This window comes from Lolium rigidum, chromosome 1 (genome assembly GCF_022539505.1).
Source record: "Lolium rigidum isolate FL_2022 chromosome 1, APGP_CSIRO_Lrig_0.1, whole genome shotgun sequence".
NCBI lineage: Eukaryota > Viridiplantae > Streptophyta > Magnoliopsida > Poales > Poaceae > Lolium > Lolium rigidum.
The window spans coordinates 66,956,220-66,978,073 of NC_061508.1; the positions used below are offsets into that span (position 1 = coordinate 66,956,220).

At 44.2% G+C, this 21,854-nt stretch overlaps 1 protein-coding gene and 1 pseudogene across 1 annotated transcript; both read right to left on the reverse strand.

Moving 5' to 3' along the window:
- Positions 1 to 9,981: 9,981 nt before the first annotated feature.
- On the reverse strand, positions 9,982 to 12,881 carry LOC124646542 (annotated as a pseudogene).
- A 3,775-nt stretch (positions 12,882 to 16,656) lies between these two features.
- Positions 16,657 to 21,115, reverse strand: LOC124646396 (pyrophosphate--fructose 6-phosphate 1-phosphotransferase subunit beta 1). The gene is made up of 14 exons (XM_047215842.1): positions 20,999 to 21,115; positions 20,779 to 20,832; positions 20,563 to 20,669; positions 19,986 to 20,091; positions 19,412 to 19,475; positions 18,810 to 18,898; positions 18,423 to 18,554; positions 18,175 to 18,345; positions 17,979 to 18,094; positions 17,791 to 17,902; positions 17,433 to 17,517; positions 17,218 to 17,262; positions 17,062 to 17,130; positions 16,657 to 16,980 (listed from the first exon to the last, which is right to left on the reverse strand). Exons 1-14 carry the CDS (start codon positions 21,086 to 21,088, stop codon positions 16,904 to 16,906), a joined length of 1,317 nt encoding a protein of 438 aa, XP_047071798.1. The 5' UTR covers positions 21,089 to 21,115; the 3' UTR covers positions 16,657 to 16,903.
- Between the last annotated feature and the right edge of the window lie 739 nt (positions 21,116 to 21,854).

A 21,854-nucleotide genomic window follows, 5' to 3' on the forward strand; every position in this document is an offset into this window, starting at 1 on the left:
ACCATTTTGATCGGAAGAAAAAGGGCCATTTGGATCGGAAGAAAAGACACACATTATTTTGTTACAGCCATTTGGATCGGAAGAAATAACAACTACTAATATATTGGAATGAGATCAAGGAAAATCTGTACAAATCACACACAGCCGAGAGGAACAAAAAGAAAGACAAGAAACAGGATCAAAGCACTGATCATGCAGACAAGGTTGACCGCATATTCTGGGTGGATGGAGCTGCTATAGCTGCATACAAAAACTATAGCGACTGCTTGTCATTTGACACTACCTACATGACCAATATGTATGGCATGCCCTTTGCCCCATTCGTTGGTATCAACAGATATGGTCAAACTATACAACTAGGCTGCGGTTTCCTTCGGAACGAGAATGTTGAGAGTTTTGTATGGCTTTTTGAGGAGTTTCTTGAAGCTATGGGTGGCGTCCAACCGCAGAACATCATAACTGATCAAGATGCAGCCATGCGAACTGCTATTCTGGAAACATTTCCTGATTGTTGTCACAGGAACTGTAGGTGGCACATTATGCAGAATGCGCAACCTGTACTTGGTAATTTCATGTCTAAGCATGAGGATCTAAGGAATGAATTGAATGAAATTATTGACTACGAGCATGTCGGTTGAGGAATTTGAAGGTAGGTGGGCAGATATGATAGCCAAACACAATGTTGCGGACAACACGCATTTGAGTGACCTTTATCGTATCGGACGTACATTTGTCCCTGCCTACTTTATGGACCGGTTCTTCCCGTTCCTACGGACTTCTTGCTCGCGAGTGAGGGTTTCAATGCTTGTTTTGAAAAGGTACATTGACCCGCACAATAGCCTCGCACAATTTCTTTGAACGAGTACTTGAAGTTGCGGGAAAAAATTGATGTATCGGAGGACTCTTGTTGAGTTTAAGGATGAAGATAAAACTGTTAGGAGTGCAGGGAGATTTCCCTGCGGAAGAGCAAGCTTTGAATGTTTATACACGACCCATATACTTACGTTTCCGTGCTGAGATTCGGAAAGTGACATCCTACAATGTACAACGACTTGATGCAGAAAAATTTGATGTTGTTCCAATTAAGCCTTCGAGTCTTTGGTTATGGGCGGAAAAGGTACGGGGTTGACGCTGATTTGGCGACGAGATACTTACGGTTGTGAGTGCTTGCAAGTTTAGTAGGGATGGGTCTGTTGTGCTGCCATATAATGAGAGTTATGGTACAATTGGGTGTAATTGATTACATTCCGGAGAAATACATTCTAAACGGATGGAGAGTACCCCAGGAAACAATCGTGGTGGAGAAGATGGATTTGCCTCAAGTGCCGGTGACGGGAAAATGAATAACAAAGAAAGGCGGTTGCTACGGTATGGAACGTTATGCAATGATTTTACGAGTGTAGCCAAAATTGCATGTACTTCGGACAAAGCAAAAGCTGTAGCGAGATAAATACATCGCCGCTCCGGAGAAGGAGTTGAAAGAAATGAAAGCTTCGACTCGGCAAAACGGAAAAAAAGAAGACCGGTGGTACCATCGAAGGTGACTCACCAGGTGTAGAAAACGGTGGTGATCCCGGGCAAGGAAGTTCTTCCAGATTTGATCATGTTGAAGATCCTGTGTTCACTACCACTAAAGGGCGTCCGGAGAGAAAAAGAAAGCAATCTGGTCTCCACTTGAAGTCTTCTAAAGCCGTGAAGTGCGAGTGTTTGTGGTTCTATTCATCACACTTCAGACTACATGCCCCTCAAAACTTACCCCGGGGCCGAGCAAAAGGAAATAGACTTTTTGCGTGACATGGTGTAGATGTTGCGAACATAAAATGGCTACCAAACTTTGCGTGCATGAAGCTGTAGTTCTTGTTGGCTTGTTCCAAAAATTTGTGTAAGTTGGTTCTTGGTTCGAATATTTTGTGTCGGTTGGTTGTAATTTTTGTGATGACAAAATTGGTGAAGTTTTGTTCTGAAGTGATGAAGAGACTAGCGGATGTAATAATTAAGTTCCTATGGTTCTAAGTTGCATGGTCGGGCTTATTATTTTGTGTGTCCAAAAATTAAATCGAAGCGGGTTCTTAGTTCGTGTTTGCAACTCGGTTGATTTTGGAACAGTATGGACCAAACATACTGATGTTGCTTTCATGTGTCTAATTGAAGAAACTAACCGATGCCGAAATTAAGTTCCTATCGACTTATTTTTCATATTCTGTGAGTTTTCAAAGCTGTTGAGGACATCATGTGCATAAAACTACTTGCACAAATGTATTTAGGTTGAAAAATAAAACAAACATGCCATTGAGAAAAAAAGAGAAGGATTTAGAACCTTTGCATGTAAATATTAGATAGCAAATGTAGTACAACACATAGAGCTTATGAAAAAATTCAAAATGATACGAGCCTTTTTCACTTTAATATGATAAAACAAAACTTTTAGAGATTGTATTCATGTCCGCCACAACGAGATAAGATACATAAAAATAGCATTGTAGCATTACGTAAAAAACGAGAATGTACCTTTGTATCAATTTGGGAAGAGCAGTTCATCCCGAGTTGATGAGGTTTCTTTCGGTAGCCATCCATCTCTTGAGGTAAAGCTTCCTTAGTGCGGGCATGTCGTAGGGTGAGAATGGCGAGTAACCTCCTTCCATCCCAAGATTCTATGAACTTCAAGACGAAGTAGCCGCAATCGTAACTTGGAACAAGCAAAACAAAAAGTTCATCAAAGCTTTTTCCCAAAAATGCAAAAAGAATTGAAATGACAATGGAAGCTGGTATATGGAATGACGAGAAGTCAAGAGTTTGTACTAACGTTGTCTTCTGCATTGGAGTTGGTATATGAACAGTCATGTATTTGGAGATGTCAATCTTTGAGGCGCTATAGTTAGCTTGCTGAAATGCTTGATGCTTCCAATGATATTTCTAGCATCTTGCATAAGTAACTTGTCTCCCTCCTTCCTCATTGAATCCATTACTTCGAACCTCCCGACCTTCAAATTTAGCACGATTAAGTAATAGTGTCCGGTCATTATTTTGAGATCGGGAGTGAGATCTTGGAGGACGAGAAAACAATATCCGCAAAAGGGGATGATGAAGAGAAAATATAGGTGTCACAAAGGCTACTGGGTGTAAAAAAAAGCATCAAAGGAAAAAGTAAATTAAATGAAATTACAAACTAACCATATCTTTGTGGTCTAGCCGGTATGTAGGCGTGCATTCAAATGCTTTACGCACCTCCTTATCTAAGTGACATGATGGTTCCCTAAGTTTGAGTGCTGCACAAATGATGTGAATGAAGAAAGTCTGTTAGGAAAATGGGAAAAGGAAGAAGAAAATCGAAAGTAGATCAGAATATAATGAGAAAGGTACATCAAGCAAAGGTATAAAAAGATTGTACTTACAGCAAGCCTTAGTGGCATCAGAAATTTTTTACGCTTGGCCATCTCCTCGGACATACTAAGTAAACCTATCTCGAAGGTTGAGTTGCTTATCCAACCATACGGCTTGATTGAATCGCGCAAGTCGCGGAGATAGATGAAGAATGTACCATAGTCAATAATTTTTTCTTTGTTCAACAGGTGCTTGGTTCTGCCACCATATGAGCACACTTTGATGTACAACTCAGCATCTGACCTAGTGACAGTAGGTTTTTTGCAGAAATTCTCATATGGCGATTTACTGTTTAGGCCCAAGTTTTACAACTCTCCTAGCTTGAGGTACTTGGTGTTACACTATTTGGGTTCCTCGGCGACAACACTACCTTCTGCAACTCCTTTACTTGTACTTGTCGATGGCGTAATGGGCATATCGATGGTCGCATATATTTTGTCCGAGAGAGTCACCACTATCGTTGCTTGAAATGATCACTTGGTTCTTCAATTGTAGCACCTTCATCAACCTTTTTCCCAGCCTCCTTCGGTTCGAAGCCAAGATCGAAAGAAGGACAATCTTCCTTGAGCTCTTCAAACTTCCTCTCGTTGTTCGGTTTGTGTTACAACTTTTGAAGTACCGAATTCAAGGTCAAGTTTCCTGTTAATGTCAATGGTAATGACCATCTCTGCCGACCCAGCGACGGGATTACTTCGACATTCAACGGTGTGGCTTCGACGAGAAGAAGCTGTGTCGGATGTAACAAGCTGTTGTAGCAGCGGAGTGTATTTTGAGGCGTTTCATGACCATCTAGAACCAAATTCCTGTTCGAGTCGATGCTACATGAAAGATCAACAGAGTTAACTCCATTATGTCCACCAATAGATGATGACGGCCTTCCCCTCGAAACTACAACTTTACTGCCTTGTCACATTTTCGGGAGTAGAAGACCTCGTGACTCTTCTAGAGGCTGGGAGAATTTTTTATCTCCAAATCTACAGCAATATTTGACTTCGGTGGGGACATGGATCTTGTAGCTGGTCTCCTAGCGGTAGGAGATGAATCATCGAAATTCCACTGTACATTTTTTTCCCTTTGTACGCAAATGTAACTTTCTTTTTTGATTTTCACGAAACCATGGTGGGTGCTGATGCGGCCCCATCGGGCACTTTGATTGAACTCTTGCTTCCTCCATTAACTTGATCCACTGGAGTTGCTCGCACTAGATTGTGAACCAGAGCCATATAGTTGTAGATGCTTCAAAACATCATGTCGTGGCGCATACAAAACCTGTTGCATCACTGCGTATAGCTGCAACACCATGCGTGGAAGGAGGTAGTACTACGGGTTCGAGGAATTGTACGTGTTTCTTGTGCTAGATTCGGCATTGGCAGTCAAATCACTGACATGTGAATCCATAGTAACATCTTGTCCATCCTCTTCCTCTAATGACTTGTCTACAACATCTTCGTTAGCGCCATCCTCGTCAAACTTCACTTCATTGTTGGGCATGCTTGTGTCCTTGATGGACTTCTTGTTATCTACGGCTCCACCCATTCCTTTGTGTGCAAGTTTTCTTTTCTTTGATTTTGTCTCGGGTAGATGATCTGGTGCATCATTCTTATCCGGTTTGACCATTGCACTAATTTCTTCTTCATCTTTCTCATGAACTACTCTCTCATCAACGGAATGTGGAAAATGTCTTTGCTCTCCTCCGTTTCGGCTTGTTTTTTGGCTGCTTTCTGTTTCATGTGCAACATTTGTCCTTGTACTTTCCTTGCCTTGATTGTTTCCTACAGATCTAATGAACTCGGAAAGTCCGACCTCAAAGCTGTTGCACATGTTAGTGATTGTCGATCTGTAGTTTCTCATTTCTTTGTTACATGTAAAAAATGAGAAAAGTACATGTAAGACTAGGTTGGTACAATGGCGAAGTGGCAATTTATCAATGCTCTAGAATTGTAAAAATATACACAAGCAGTTGTAGACAAAAAGAAAAATTACCTCTTCATCTGGATTGCTCGGTGCATGTCGTCGGATGAAGATATCCAACACATTACGATCTCCCGAGAAAAGAAACGGCTTGTTCTGAAGCAAGCCTTTAGCTGAAAAAAGATACATGTTTCAGAAAAATTAGAATGAAAAGGTAGCAAGAGCAAGTCAAGGATAAAAAAAAGTTCAGAAAAAAAGATGTTGAGTCGATGAAGTTACCGGTAATTTCCCAAATGAACCATCACTCTTAGTATCTTGATCAACAGCGAGCCTTAATCATCATATTTGTCCATACGAAATACGAGGTTCAACATACGGCACATCTATTCCATCTGTTTCCAAAGCATCAACATATAGAACCTAGAAGATACAAAATAGAAAAAACGAGTGAAAAAATACATTAGCCGCTGCCTCGTGAACTAAATCAGAAAATAAAATGTGTGCAGAAATACATAGAGTTGTAAGAAACAATAGATAACTGACCATGAGGTAAGGCATGCAAGCTTTGAACCAGTTTTTCTTTCCCTTCGCATTTGCGGTCCGGATCAAAATGTCTATGATGAATCTAGCCCAATTATATCTTGGGATGGCAGCTATGTTAATTAGCGGAGGATAACATTTTGGATCGACATGAATCCCCGTGGTAGGAGCAAACACGAGATGAGATGAGGTACATGATGAACTTCCTCGGGTAAGCATCATCTGCAGGATAATCTTCACCCAAGCTGCTTCTCAATGGATGCTACGGTTGGCTGCTTTCCATCATGTATCTCAAGCATCTCAAAGATAGCATCGGTTGCGTCAATGTCGGAATAGTAAGGGACGGGATGTACTCCCATTGGAGCTGCCATAACTCGACAACGGAATCAACATCTACTTGGAATTCTTCCCCTGTCTCCGAAATCAAGATGACAAGAAACAGGATCAAAGCACTCCATAAGGAATCTGCATAGCTGCGGGTTTAATTTCGAACACTTGCATGCCAAGAATTCTGTGAAATCATATTCTTCGATCAAAGCACGCCGATCATTTGTCATTTTCTTAAGTACCCTCACAACCTTCATTGGTGAAGCGCGGTTGAATAAATTGTTCTGCAGAAAAAAGAACAACACAAATTCATACTTCACATTTGTAGGAAGGGGGAGTGGAAGTACATGCATATAAAATACTAGCACAGTAAGTACAAAAAAAGAGACAAATTATGGTATCCAGTACCTTCTCCTTCTTGTCAACAACATTTTCTTCGCACGGATTCTCTGATGGACCTTCCTCCGCTTACGGTGGCACAACGAAATTGGTTCAACACCAAACAAAGGAGGAACACTACGAACAGGCGGCTCAACTTTGGCGGCTCGGAGCTGCAGCCTTTCTTTCATCTTCCTATATCCGGAAATACTATTTCTCTTCTTCCCACTCTTTGGAGTCCTCGAATTTTTCTACGAAATATGTAAGAGAAAAGCTAATTAAATGAATAAGTGTAAGGCTGAAGAAACCAAAACGAGTGAACAAAGTAAGAAAAATCATACTTACCGGAGGGATAACGGGATTCATTTTGAATTATTAAGACAAGACAACGAGGTGATCCGTCCAACAAAAATGCCTGCATACACGGTATGTATATATTACAACCTTAAACACAGATTCATTCTTGGAATAAAACATAGAAAACACAAAATACTACGGTACATGTTTTCTATAGCACATACAGGGATGTATTTTATAGCCCAAGATGTATTTTATAGCACATACGAGTAGAAAATGTTTAAAGAGATAAAATATACATCATATGTGTGCTTGTTATACGAAAAAATACATCCTACATAGTTTGATTGTGAATAGAGCATGTAATTAAATGAGTAAAAGTACATCCTACAAACAATGTAGATGGGATTTCATCATAAATCATCTTAAAAACATGCTGTTGATCAAACATACTAAGAGTGATAGTTTTACATGTATTTTCGAGATCATTTAATTACATGCTTTTGTGTTAAATTACATGCTCTGTGCCACTTTTCTACCAAAACATGTTCCATTTTATTTGTAAGGGAGCGAGATCGGTTTTACACTGCCAATCTACCCACTGACAGCTCTACATGATGTAAAAGTAAAAATATCCCACGACCATACTAATCAAGGAGATTAAGGAACAAACGAAAGCAGAACGGATCAAAAAACTTAGAGCTAGCTTTGGTCTATTTTATACAGCGCAAAATTTCATAAATACATGCGGTATAATATGGTTACATGTAGTATAATCGGCAAGGAGAACCCGGTAAAAACATGTAAATAAAACCATGTAAGTTACATGGAGCATGGTGCTGGTGCTATCAACACATGTAAGTATTAGGTAAAAAATACATGCCGGAAGATTGCTTGCTCGGATATACACGATTCATTCGGAAAAAAATACACCTAAAACCACCGTAATGCACCATCGTGTATCAACGAGCTCCAACAAATCTACTACAACTAGATAGTCGACGAGATCGAACAACACACACACAATTTCGGTTACGAGGAACAAACACGCACGAAAATTGGCCCCGGTAGAACACAAATCTAACAAAGTATCTCCTCAATTGATTCGCCGCAACTAAAATGAAGACCAAATCGACGATTGAGTCCCAAACCCTAGGCTGCCGAACGGGACGAACACAACTAGCGCAAATGCTTGGAAGCATCGACATCGAGCGGCTAGCGAAGTGCTTGGAAGCATCGAGATCGAGAGATAGCATCGAGATCAAGGGACTCACCAGCTGGAAGTACTCGAAGCGGCACGTCGCCGACGAAACCCCCGACGACGCCTCAATGTCCGACGAGCACCCGCCTCGAATGCGTCAAATCCTACCCGCCTCGGATGCGTCGATCCGCGATTCGGCCGACGGCGAAGATGCCCCACCAACACCCCCAGCGGCCGGGAGGATCGCCCCACACCGGCCCGACGACCCGCTCGTCGCCGAGCGAGGCCAATCCGGTGGGGAATTTTGGAAATCGCAAGAGGAAGATGAGATGGGGAGGAGAGCTGAGAGCCTGAGACGGGTGGGCGAGAATGAAGACGGCTCGACTTCGAACACTCCGTCGCGGAATCCGGGCGGCAGTTGTTGGACGCTAGCGTCGAATCGCAGGAGCCACAGATCCAAGATCGGACGGTGCGGAGAGGGGAGCACTCTGGTAGACAGCACGGTGCCCCAGCAAGAAATAGATTTTCCGAAGAGAAAATTGAAGAAATTGAACACGGCGCTTGAAGGAGAGGGAGCGGGCCTGGAGCTCAGTAGTACCAGCACGCTGGCGCGGAGCTGCGCATCCACAGCAAGAACTGGCCGTGCCTGTGCCCCACCGTCGGCCGGCCAGCCGCCACATCCACAGCAAGAACTGGCCGTGCCTGTGCCCCACCGTCGGCCGGCCAGCCGCCACGACCTCGAGGCGGACCTGCACCTCATCGACGGCTTCACTGCCACGGGGGGGCCTTCCGGTACGACGCCAGACGCAGCGTCATACGCCTGCTGCAGTTGCGGAAGGGCAACGTCAAGGAGTACGTCGAGCGCGCCAGGGACCTCGGCGTCGACCCCGTCGCGCCGGCCGACGTCGGCTGGAGCATGGCCTATGGTAACTGCGCCGTCGCCAGCCCGACGGAGCGCGGGGAAGGCGGCGGAGGCGAAGGCGAAGGCCGCGGCCCAGGGGCGGAAGCTGGAGCCGGCCCACCCGGGCGGCAGGAGGTTGAAGTAAGCCAAGCGGCGGCGGCCCTTGAGGAGGATGTGGTGCGCGGTGGGGAAGCGGCGCAAGCGCCGGCCGGGGAGGCGGCGAGGATGTTGCGGACGGCGAGGGAGACGCGGGTGGCAGACTCAGCGCGGTGCCAGGAGCGGCAGACGAAGGAGGCGACACTACGGTCGCGCGGGGCGGCGAGGAACTGGAGCACGGTTTGGAGGATGTTGTCGAGCACTCGAGCACCTGGTCCGGCGGCGGCGTGGCGCACGGCCGCTTGGGCGGGGCCTGGTCCTTTTCCTCCACCGACATGGTGCGCACGGAGGAGTGTGCGGAGGGGGAGGCGGCGCTGTATAGATTGAAATCCGGCTTCATCGGCATGGGCATCCACCGCCCGCCGTCGTGGAGGTGGGATCTTGGCTAACGAAGGCGGAGCCGGCGCCATCCCACCGCGGCCTGCGCCCGGAGCCCTCCGCCACGCAAGCTAGCCGTGGCGGCAATGGCAATGGAGCTCAAGGGCGCGCGCGGGAGGAGGCGCTGTCGGTTGGCATCGGGGCGGCGTGCTTGAGACCGGCAAGGAGGAAGCGTTGAGGACTGCCAGGAAGTGCGCTGGAGAGAGACGGCGAGCGGGTGGTGGTGTGAAGTCGAAACAGAAGGATGGGGAAAGCAGTTCTGACGGGAGGAGGAGAGGGAAATTAATAGCCAAGTTAATGCTTGTGTCAGACATAATGGAAATACACTTCATATACGTAATGAGAATACATATGTTGATACACACGTGGTGCCTCTTTATTGGCTGCGTTTTCATCCTCGGGAGTACCCGGTTCCGATCGGCATTTTCGTTAATTTTATGCACTATATAACATGTACGGTATCATTGATTCCACAGTGGCTCGGTACAAAACAGATAGAATGAAAGAAAGGCTATCTACCAGTTATGATAGATATGGTCAAACTACTAGCACTGCATGGCTGAGTAGCAAGGGTTGCCTCTTCATTGCCTACACTTAAATTGAAATATGCTGGGTGCTTAGGCTCACTTAGGACCATAGTCTTGCTGCTTAGCATCGCAGCAACATCCAACATGGTCGGCCGATCAACTGCATTCTCTTGTACACACAACAGAGCAATGTTAAAGCACCTCATCACTTCCGCGGAGTGAATGGGAAGCAATGGCGCATCAACAAGTTCGATCCATCTTCTCTCCTTAAATAATTGCCAAGCCTATATAAAAATTTATAACATAGTTAGATAGACCACCAATTAAACAAAAAAATCATGTTGTTTAGATATCTGTGCACTCACATATCCAAGGAGATTGATGTAAGCTCCACATTGATGGTTACCAAAATTCCTTTTCCCGCTAAGGATCTCGAGAACTAAAACACCAAAGCTGAATACATCTGATTTGATTGAGAAGTGTCCCTGGGAAGCATACTCCGGAGCCATGTAGCCACTAAAATGATGTAACAATATACATCCAATTACTGTATGGTTGACATTCATTATAAGTGTTCAAAGACAGATCAATTGAATTGTAACTTACTATGTACCAACCACTCTTCTCGTAGTGTCTCCTTCTGTGTTATCTGAGCAGAATATTTTTGCGAGTCCAAAATCTGAAATTTTAGGATTCATTTCATTGTCCAAGAGAATATTGCTTGGCTTAAGATCTCTATGTATCACGAGCAACCGAGAATGCTTATGAAGGTAAACAAGACCATGTGCTACTCCTTCAATTATTGCTACTTGTTTAGACCAATCCTGTAAAGCTCTTTTATTCCCATCTACACATCAATTACATATTAGTATAGCAGGAGAAAATGAACAAAAAAAAATAGGCAATCGAAATATACTCAGAGATGTGCAAAAAAATTATCAGTAATATTTAGTCGTTATGGTTCTTCAGCAGTATTTAAAGAAAAATAAGACATGAAAACATGTACCAAAAATGAAGAAATCCAGGCTTTTAATTTGGCAAGTATTCATAGACCAATATTTTCTCCTCTTCCTGAGAGCAACACCCCAGGAGCCTAACCAAATTCCTGTGTTGGAATTTGGCTATGAGCTGGACTTCATTTTTAAACTCTACGAAACCCTGTCCTGAATGTGAAGCAAGTCGCTTGACTGCTATCTCCAATCCCTTGGGAAGGTGTCCCTGGATAAAAAAATTAAAAACATGTACTATATAGCTTATTTCCCAACAAACGATAAAACCTAATAAGCCTACTAATTTACCTTGTAGACAGCACCAAAGCCTCCTTGTCCAAGTTTGTTTTCTTCTGAAAAGTTATTTGTGGCCTCCATTAGCTGCGCCAAGTCGAACACCAAGAATTCTGAATTCTTTCCTTACCAAACTAAATTTTCCTCTCCCTCCAAACTCCCAACATGTTGTGATCCTTTTGATCTCATCACTTTACCTGGATATATGATTGAGAGATGGTGCAATTTCACTTTAATGAGGTACAATACTATCAGATTAACATTGTTAACATTAAACATATATAGGCATAGCATTATTACCACTGAGTGTAAGATGCATAACTATACATGTTGGCAATGTTTTACAAGTTCGATTAGCAGTACGTGTACAAGTATAAAGATTTTGCATGCAAGAATATATTTCTGTTGTAGAACTATTGTATGTTATACTATATATGTTATTACTACTATTTGTAGGCGCATAATAAGCAAAATTTAACCGTGCATGGGAGCCTGTAAAAAGTTATAGCATGCCCTATATTTCTGGGAAGAAGGAATACGACGGACATCATCTCATGTACTCATTATTTTACCTTTTCTTTGCCCTGTGAGCCGACGAGAGTACCAGATGAGGCAGACAAATGTTGTTGCCGCTACAGGAAGTACAACAATGGGAATTGCCCACAGCTTGCTTATACGTCCTGATATATACATGAACGTAAAGTAAATCATAGTAATGATAAATAAATTGATTGATAGATCGATAAATAGCCGCAACAACATGACAACTATTCTGCGTGTGGATAGAAATTACAAGCAACAACCACGGGGCCGGGCTCACTCTTGGGTTTGGTCGTAGCAGGCGCAGGCGTAGATGGCTGCCCGAAATGCAGCATGGGATCGCTGTTGTAGAACCGAGACGCCTCGTATCTGAAATAACACCGTATGGCACCCATCTGTCCTCCCCACACGCAGGGTCATATTGAAGTTTACCATGCCGAGGAGATGACTCAGGCACCCGAGACAGTTCCCGGCTGACAGGTCCGGCGTGCACTGCGCCAGGGAGTACATCACAGGGGAGGTGGTGCCGGTGTCCATGACGGCCGTAGCAAACCGCATCTCGGCTTGGCCGCCGCCTCTTTAACAGTCTCCAGCAGCAGCTCCTGAATGAGGACGCCATCGATAAGTCGGTCACCCTTCTCGGTTTTCCATCTCTCAAAGGTCTGCGTGCCGTCGTTGTCTATACTCGTTGAATTTGGGGACGCCGCTAGGATGTCGATCATGCTGTAGATGAGGATACAATTACCGTAGTAGGAGGAGGACACGTAGCACTGCTGCTGCCTCGATGTCGTCAGGTTTAGCAGCATGTCGAAGGTGTTGGCGACGCAGTCGGCGCAGCCGGAGTCGCCGAGGATGTCGCCAAGGCAGAGAGAGAGCGCGTACACGGTGTCGGGCGCCTGGCCGAAGGTAGCAGTGGCGAAGTGTTCACGGGAAGAGGAGGTATTCTTTGGGAGGGTGGCGGCGACGGACTTAAGGTTGTCGCAGAATGCATCGGCGGCTGCAAGGAACGGCACTGTGAGTAGGAGGAGCAGGATGACAAGGAGAACACCGACGGTCGCCATGGCTAGGCCAGCTAATCCGATCGACTAACTGGAACTACTGCTTGGTTAGAATGACTTTTTTTCGTCAAAAAATGACTTTTTTCGTCATGGTACTTTCTCAATTAAGAATGGAGCACAGATACGGTTCTGGGAGGATGCTTAGTTAGACAATGCACCCCTAAGTGAACAGTATCCTGCGCTGTATAGTATCGTTCGTCGCAAGGGAGATACCATTGCCACAATGATGGCTACCTCTCCACCGAATGTGACGTTTCGACGCGTTTTGTTTGGGCAAAGGCTAGAGGCATGGAATACTTTAATTCATAGGTTGGGGGATGTTAATCTATCGCCTGAACCAGATGAATTTAGGTGGAATTTACATGTAGATGGCTCTTTCTCGGTGAAATCCTTATACACTGCCATAATCCATTCTGATTTACTGATAATAATAAGAAATTTTGGAAGATGAAGATACCACTAAAAATCAAAAAATTTGGATGGTACCTTCGTCGAGGAGTCATCCTCACCAAAGATAATCTTGTTAAGCGGAATTGGCAAGGAAGCTCTAGATGTGTTTTTTGTCATCATGATGAAACTATTAAACACCTCTTCTTCCAGTGCCGGTTGCGAGATCTATTTGGTCCGTCATCCAAGTAGCGTCTACCTTGTATCCTCCCACTAGTGTGGCCAATGTCTTTGGTAATTGGCTTCATGGTATAGATTCAAGGTTCAAGTTGCTCCTTAGGGTGGGGGCGCTAGCGATTATCCGGCGCTTTGGCTGAGTAGAAATGACAAGATTTTTAATGACATTAACTCCTCTTTGTTGCAGGTTATCTACAGATGTACGGGGATTCTTCGTTCATGGTTACCTCTTCAGCGTATGGAGAACCGAGACCTATTTACGGAGGTCTGTACACGATTGGAGGCTACGGCGAGGGATACTTTTTCCCTACATGGGTGACAGCATAGTTTACGGATTGAAGCCCCACCCCCATCATAGGTGTTTTACGTTTCATCGTTCCGATATGTAATTCGCCTAGTTTCTAGTTTGGCATCTTTTTATTCTAGACTTGACTATCATAAATGGCTGTGTGCATCCTGGTTATGCAGAGGCTGGATGTAATTGCTTCCCAAAAGTAATAAAGCATCCTTTTATTAAAAAAAAAAATACTGGAACTACTGCTAGCTTCTTCCTTTTCTTATCCCAGACCAGATGATCAACTCAGTACGCAGGCCCGTGTCCTATGTGCCCTTATCTATCAGCAATTCACCATCGGTCACTTGGAAAAAGAAGAACATAAACTTTATTTTAACAGGATTTCAGCGTCCCAGTTGCTTTCAGTAGTAAGTAGTCAACATTCAACGCCTTTGAATCATTCACTTGGTCTTCAGCTAGCTAGAATACATCAGGAGTGCAGTTCACTGGCTCTTCTTTTTCACTATTACTAGTGCTATCTGTACATAGTTAATCTTGTATAGATTGTGTAGATCCTAACATGCCATATAATCCCAGAAGTTCAATGTCTAGGATGGTGGTTATAACCCCTGCTCACCATGGTTTGAACCCCGTTCGATACTTGTGTTGACTTTGCAAGTCTCAAGAACCGACCCGACCGGCGGTCACAGAGGTAGGTGTATGTGCGTGTATGTGAGCGTCTGCTTTGTATCGTGCTTCTAAAAAAACATATAGTCCTACCAATCACGATCCTTAGAGCATCTCCAGCTCCTTCCCCCAAAGGGATCTGGGGCGCATCAGACCAAAAAACTTTCCCAGCCACGTGCACCAAAGCCTCTTTTTGTCCGGCGCGGCCCAATACGGTATCCGGTGCCCCGAGCCCGTCCCCGCTACACAGGGGATGCTTCGGGCACGCCGAACACAACGAAAAACGAGGCGAGGAGTGGCGGGACCGACGCGTCAGCGGCACATTGAAGTTTAACCTAACCGTCGCCTACCTCGCGACGGAAGTTATTGGCGCGCAGCGACGGTGCAGTTCCCACAGAGACGCAGCGAAGCGTCTCGTCGTGCCTAGCTCTGCGTGCCGGTGTTAATGAGCGCCACCGCTCCCCCGCCTCCCTCCGGCCTATAAAAAGGGGCACTCTCTCATCGTCTCTCACACACAAACCCTAGCGCCTCTCTCCCCAACCCTAGTCGTCACCATCTCAAGAGTCGACGTCATGGCTAGTAGAGGAAGAGGTCGAGGTCGCGGCCGTGCTCGTGGTCACGGCCGCGGCAGAGCTGCACGCTCGTCGTCGCCTGCGATGTCGTCGTCTTCGTCGTCGGACCTGCAGGAGGAGGAGCAGGAGGTGTTGTTCGAGTTCGTCGTCGTCCTCAAGAGCAACCCACTCGCCATCCAGAGGCTACTGGACAAGTTCGCCGACTTCGTCGCCGGCAACGAGTCGGCCTCACTGCATCTGCGGGAGGCTACCTGCGACTGCTGCCGGTGGCCGGTGGAGGTGCTCTTCGACGGGTGTGGCAAGATGTACCTCCACACCGGCTGGGAGAAGTTCGCGCGCTACCACGACCTCGAAGCCGGCTGCATGCTCACATTCTAATACCTTCGCGAGGGGGATATGAGCGTCAAGGTGTTCGACGAGACGCGCTGCCGCCGGCACTACCACGGCGATACCGACGAGGAGAACGACTGAGTGTTGTTTCTTCCCAGCGAAAATAAGCACGCATGTTTTTGGATGTTCTTCTTCGAAAGGACCAACAGGGCTATCATCATCAGCTAGATTTTCTAGTTTGGGTGACTGGGAATGCCTAGGAGTGTTCTTTCTTGGCAGCGAACACACAAAATCTGCGATGCCAACACTAGTTAGGTTTCCTCATTTTCCAATGTTTTAATTTGTGTCAACCATAGTTCAAACTATGCATGTTCTAAACTATATCTTAGTTTGTGTAAACCATGTTCTAAATTATGTATTAGTTTGTGGAATGTTTCTTCTCTCTATTGAAAAAAAAATGCAAAAAAAAATTTTTAATGTTTAAAAAAGTTTGGGGCGACGTTTGGGAGATGCGGCTGCGGAACGACGTCCCCCAAATACGGCACGAACAAAAACACGTCTCCTAAACGCTCGATTCAGCGCCGTTTGGGGAACGCGGCTGGAGATGCTCTTAGCTTCCTCCACCAATATGACCACTAAGAGCATGAGCTCATCCTCCTCCTAGCACCTCCGCCACCCCTATCATATATTTTTATAAAGTGGATATATTAATATCAAGATAACATTAATTACACCCGGACTCCACACCAACAGGATATCGAGACTTTAGCATCAAACACCAATGGTGGTAATACGATGGTAACAGTGAGGGGCTCAAACAACGACACCGAAGGGGACGATGCACGACCGTGACGTTGTTAGATCCTAACACCGAGATCGGTCATGGGTTTTCGCCTCAATGTCTTCATCAAGGGAACACGTCAAAAAATATCTTATCCCACCCAGTTTTAGTTTTCACGTAATACCAGGCTAAATTTTCTTAACAATGTATGTCTCAGACTCCTTGGCTAATACACGCTGAAGCTTATGCTAGGGCTTCAGGTCTGTTTCTTTGAGCCGGACGGAATTATGAGGGTCCAATGTAAAACTTTTTCATCTAGTAACTCATATTCCGTATTACTACCTTTGTTCCAAAATTTTAGTAGTTTAAACCAAAACATCTTTAAATTTAGAAATGGAGGGTATACGTGTACCTTAGCAGCCCATGCTTCTTTACTAGAAAAACACTGTACTCTGGTGGGCCATACGAGTCAGTTGCTCAAAGCACAACTGCCCACAGACAACCGCGACCTGGAACTGGAAACCATCTTTGGGATGCTAAATTTACAAGCATGTCCAGGTGGGCAAAACCAACCTAGGTGTAAATGTAGTTGGACCATACAAAAGCTAAAATCAGTTATTATTGCTACCATCCACTCCAGAAGCTCTTATTAAACATTCCACAATGTGGAGACTCAGCTCATGGAGCTTTTCGTCTCCACTCTCAAAACTGCAAGGACAGAAAAAATTAAAGAGGTGCACTCTACAACGCAGAGTCTCTATATCTGAGCACCAAGCTCCAACATCAAGGTGTGGTTCGACGCATCGCTTCCAGGGCCGCTGAACTGGATGGGACCTGTGTGGTAAAAGAGACCAATGAGTTAATTTGGTTTCTTTAGCTGTTTTAGCTATTTATGCCAATCTCCTCACTACATACCAGGGCTGATGTATCTGTTCTTGATGGCCCATTCATCTCGCATGGAAGCAAACTTCTTGAATGGTGCAGCTAAAAATTGAAGATTGAAGAAATAAGATTATCGTACATGGACATAAGCGGCCTAATTGTTAGTAAAGGAACAGAAAGTGTGCATACCATCAAGTTCCACCATAGCCTTCTTGATAACTGGCTTGAACTTGCCTGATCACAGAGAGAACGTATGAGGTTAAATTGTGACACTAGTAGTACAGAAATATAAGAAGATAAATTTATAACCTTTCTCAACAAGTCAAAAAAGCTTTGTTGCAAATAATTTTTATGTTGAAGGAAGAAAACCCCTAGATGCAAAAAAAAAAAAAAAAGGAAATTACCATGTCGCCTCTCAACATCCATCAACGCAGTCAATGGAGTTCCTCCAACGGTCCATTCTTCCACAGGAGCAGCAAGGTTACCAACCTAAGTCAGCAGAAAAAAACAAAGGTAAAACTCAAATCATGGAACATTATCATATTCTGCTTCATTTGTTTAACTCCTATGCCCTAACCCCAGTGCCGAATATGAGGTGGAAACTGGAAGGAATTTATGACAGAGATTGCATGATTGAGAAATGGGTCAATACAGAATTGAGAAGGTATAAACAATGTAAATACGCCTCCAGAAAGACAGTTAATCTGGGTTCAATGCACAAGCATCTATGAAGTAATGTGACACGAAAATACAGCAGCATACCGAAGAAATAAGTCCTGTCTTTCCAAATTGGAGAAGAGCCCCAGCACCATAGCCTAATGCATAGCAGTAGCTAGAATCAAAATTGGTAGGAAGGCCGCATCTTCCTTCGTATCTGCAATATTAAATAGCAACAGCAATGAGAGAGTGTTGGTTAACTTGGAAAATGGGAATATATTATATATACTTACCCAAAGAAGTGAGATTGGCCTCTGAAATGTGCAGAGTATTTCCCTGCAGCTCTTCTCTTCTCCAATTCAGTTTCAACCATGGCAATAAGCATCTTCTCAGTTTCAATTTTCGCAACCTAAAAACAGAATATTCAACGTTAGTCAGTTCCACAGAACTATACAAAGGTAATGGTTCAACAATTTTCCCTATTTATACCTGAACATTGCCATGTGGATCTCTTTCAAGCAAAAGCTGCTCCTGAATGGTGTTAGGCAGGAAGTCAAACAGTTGCCTAGATTCTGGTTGAAGCTTGCTTTTCCAAGCACCTGCCTCATCAACAACATCATGTGCCAAAATTTCATTCAATTCTGCAATGAGCTTTTGAACCTGTAGAAGACATAGAATGGTATCGGTAACACAGCCGGTGAAAATAAAATGCAAAAAGCGTAAAAAATATGTCAAACCTCTGGAATGAAATCAATAAGTCCCTCTGGGATAAGGATAACTCCATAGTTGTAACCAAGTTCTGCACGTTTGCAGATAACATCGGTAATGTAGTCTGTGACTTGCTTGAGTGTTTCCTTCTTCTCAGCAACCTACATGAATGCATCAAAAATAATGAAACAAATTATTGACAGACATTTCACCAAAATAGATTATGCAACCTATAGTTCCAGAAACTTTATCTTAGAACAAAACAGTGTGAGCTACATACATGACCTGAAGTTTGGTAGAAAAAGATGAAACTCAAGAGTGCATTACATTAAATATGGGTAATCTAACTAGAAAAAGGCTGGAACAAGATGGTGCTAGTTCAACTTAGAATGGATTTCATATATTGTGTTCCTAACCTCTTCGCCAATGAGTGAAACGTTAGGGTGTGTTTGCAGAGCACACTCTAATGTAATGTGAGAAGCAGCACGCCCCATAAGCCTCACAACTGAATGGACATAACAAAGACATGTTAGGGAGTGGATAAAAAAATATAAATGTAATAAAATGGATCATCTAAGTATTTGCAGTATCAGACATTCATGAGAATATTGGTATCATGGATTATGTAGGCTTCCAGTGTGCCATACAGCGTTGCCATGAGAATGTTGGCATTGTAGATATGGCTTAGAAGATAGAAAGGATCAATTCAACCAAATGTTACAACATCAAACAAGTTTCTCAAAAGTAATTATGATTAAAAAATGCTGAAGTTGCAGTTACGGGGTTTATGTATGTTGTAGAGCTTTACAGGGCTGTTTGTGAATGCCAAGAATCTGACAACTCTCTTCTAAATTTAATTAAGACAATGAATAACTGAATACAGTCTGATTTAGGGTTATGTGCTTCAACAGTACTGGTAAATTTTGGTTGTTGGCACTTAGCAACCATGACAACTTCATCTATTTACCTATTTTCGACTCTTGGGCACTTTGTGTAAACAACTGATAGAGAAACTTACAGTGGTAGTATTTGCCTGTTGACCGAGCATCAGTCATCACATTGCCAATCATTTCAGAGTATATCTGCAAAGTAGAATATAGATTGTCATGACATCATACTAGATCTCCATATGGGTGAAATGTTCTAATTTCACGCAGAGAATGACATGAGCAAGCAATGACCTACTCCGGTAGCTTGGGGAACTTTGGTGTACATATTCAATACATGCTGATGCACGGGATACCGGCAGTATTGGGATAGTTCGGTTTTCAAATATAAATAAAATAAATCCAAGTGGAAATCCTTTCATTTCAAGAACAAGCAACAGTCTTCTCATGCTCCATAGTTGTCTATTCAATCTAACTGATCTGATCAAATGTTATAGTAGTTCTGGTCTACTGAAAGCATGATTTTTTATTTGGTTGACTATCATTTACTAATTTACATGAGTGCACGAGATTTTAAGATCGGTCCGCTTTGTTAGTAAGTTATATTTTATCATTCCACCCCTTAATGTGTCGCTGCATCAGTGAGCAATCTATGCTATAATTTACAGATGAGGGATTGATGGATAAGAACAGAACAACAAATACCTTGCAAGCAGTGTCAAATCCAAAGCTTGTTGGGACCTCCTTGCATTTAAGATCTCCATCAATGGTCTTGGGGCAACCAATAACACGAGTCTTCAAATTCCTTCCCCTGTGACGTAAAAAAATCATGACTTAGAAACTATTGTCAGCAGATACTCTGTTTCATATTATAAGGTGTGAATGCAAATCTATTGATGTTTTTCCTTGTTTGCCCTTACTTTCTCACAAACTGATGCTGGTATTTAAGCATGTGTAACATGGTCATTTGATCTTCTCAATCTCTTAGTTTTATAAGCGCCTAAATCTTTGTGCCCACTCAGAATATGCATTATAATTGGGAACGGAGGAAGCAAATATCAATGTAGCATAGAAGGTAACAACTAAAATCTATATTGAGCTCTTACTAGTTTGTTATGGCCTAATAATTCAAGACAAAAATGTAGACAATCAAGAAAAGACGTTACAGCATTGTAGAATCAAAATAAAAAGATTTAACAGTACAAAGCTTCAGGTATTGATAACAACCAAATAAAATCCTCTAGGTCAAGCAAAAGAACGAGTTATGGTTTTAGCAGCCAACCTGAAGTATTCACCAAGGAGGCATGCGTTTGTGTTTGAATCATCACCACCAATGACAACAAGTCCATCCAAATCAAGTTTGGTGACCGTGTCTTCAGCTTGCTTGAACTGCAGAAACACCAAACCGAGTTAAGATAAATATAGCACGGTATCAAGTTGAGAAAGCGAAAAGAAGGACTCGGTAAGCATTTGCACGTAGGCACACTGAAAGACAGACCTGCTCTGGTGTTTCAATCTTGTCCCTTCCACTGCAGATCATATCAAACCCACCCTGTTGAAAAGAAAGAGCAAAGTTGAAAATGCATCACCAGAGGAGTAATTAAGGGACGTTATGGCCAACAGTACTTTCTTCCATGGTTTAAACAAGAGCGAACGCGCTTTTGATTTTTGAAATTTCAAATAAGCCATGCTCAGTAACAAATGTTATGGCGCCATACCTGGTTCCTGTAGGGGTAGACGAAATCCGCATTGAGCTCGACGTACTTGCCCTTCATGACCCCAGCTGGGCCTCCCTTGAATCCGTACATGGTGCTGCCCTTCGCACGCTCTTGCAGGTAGTCTGGTCAGGACAATTGATAAGTCAACGGCAAGAAAACTTCAGGAGGCCCCCTGAAAACAACACAGTCTGGCAAGATCTACGAGTGTGCAAGCTCAGTGTCGAAGCTCACTTAAAGATACACCACTTCAACTAACAACTATCATTTAGACCTCGTCAGATCTTCCAGAAGAGAAGAGACTAGCTCTCTCTCTCATATCAATCACGCCATAATTCAACTAAAATCGTCTCTGCGAGAGTGCTAGTGCTACAACTGGGCTTCTGTGGATCTAACCAAACGAATGAAGAGCTCGAGATCAGTCGCACTTACCGAAGATGCCGCAGATCACATTGTGGCCGCCTGGCGCCTGGCCGCCAGAGAGCACGACGCCGATCTTGAGCGGCTTGGTGGCGACCGGCTGGGCCGAGGGCACCACGGCCGCGGACGGCTGGCCGTAGAGGTTGGGGAACAGCTTGGCGATCTCCTCTGCAAAACAAACAGATCGGGCCCACCACCCGTCGTCGTCAAATCTCGAGTTAAGCACGCAAATCCGGACCAGCCCGCGATGCGCGGGGAGGCCGAGATCCGGAGAGGAGGGCGTTCATTGGTGCCACTCACCGGGGTTCCCCGTGGCGGAGCTGGCGGGCCCGTCGGCGAGCGTGAAGTGGGAGCGGAGGACGGACGGGAGGGGCAGCGCGTGCGCGATGCGGCTCGTCTGCACCTCGCTGTACACGGAGGCGAGGCGCCCGGGCGTCGG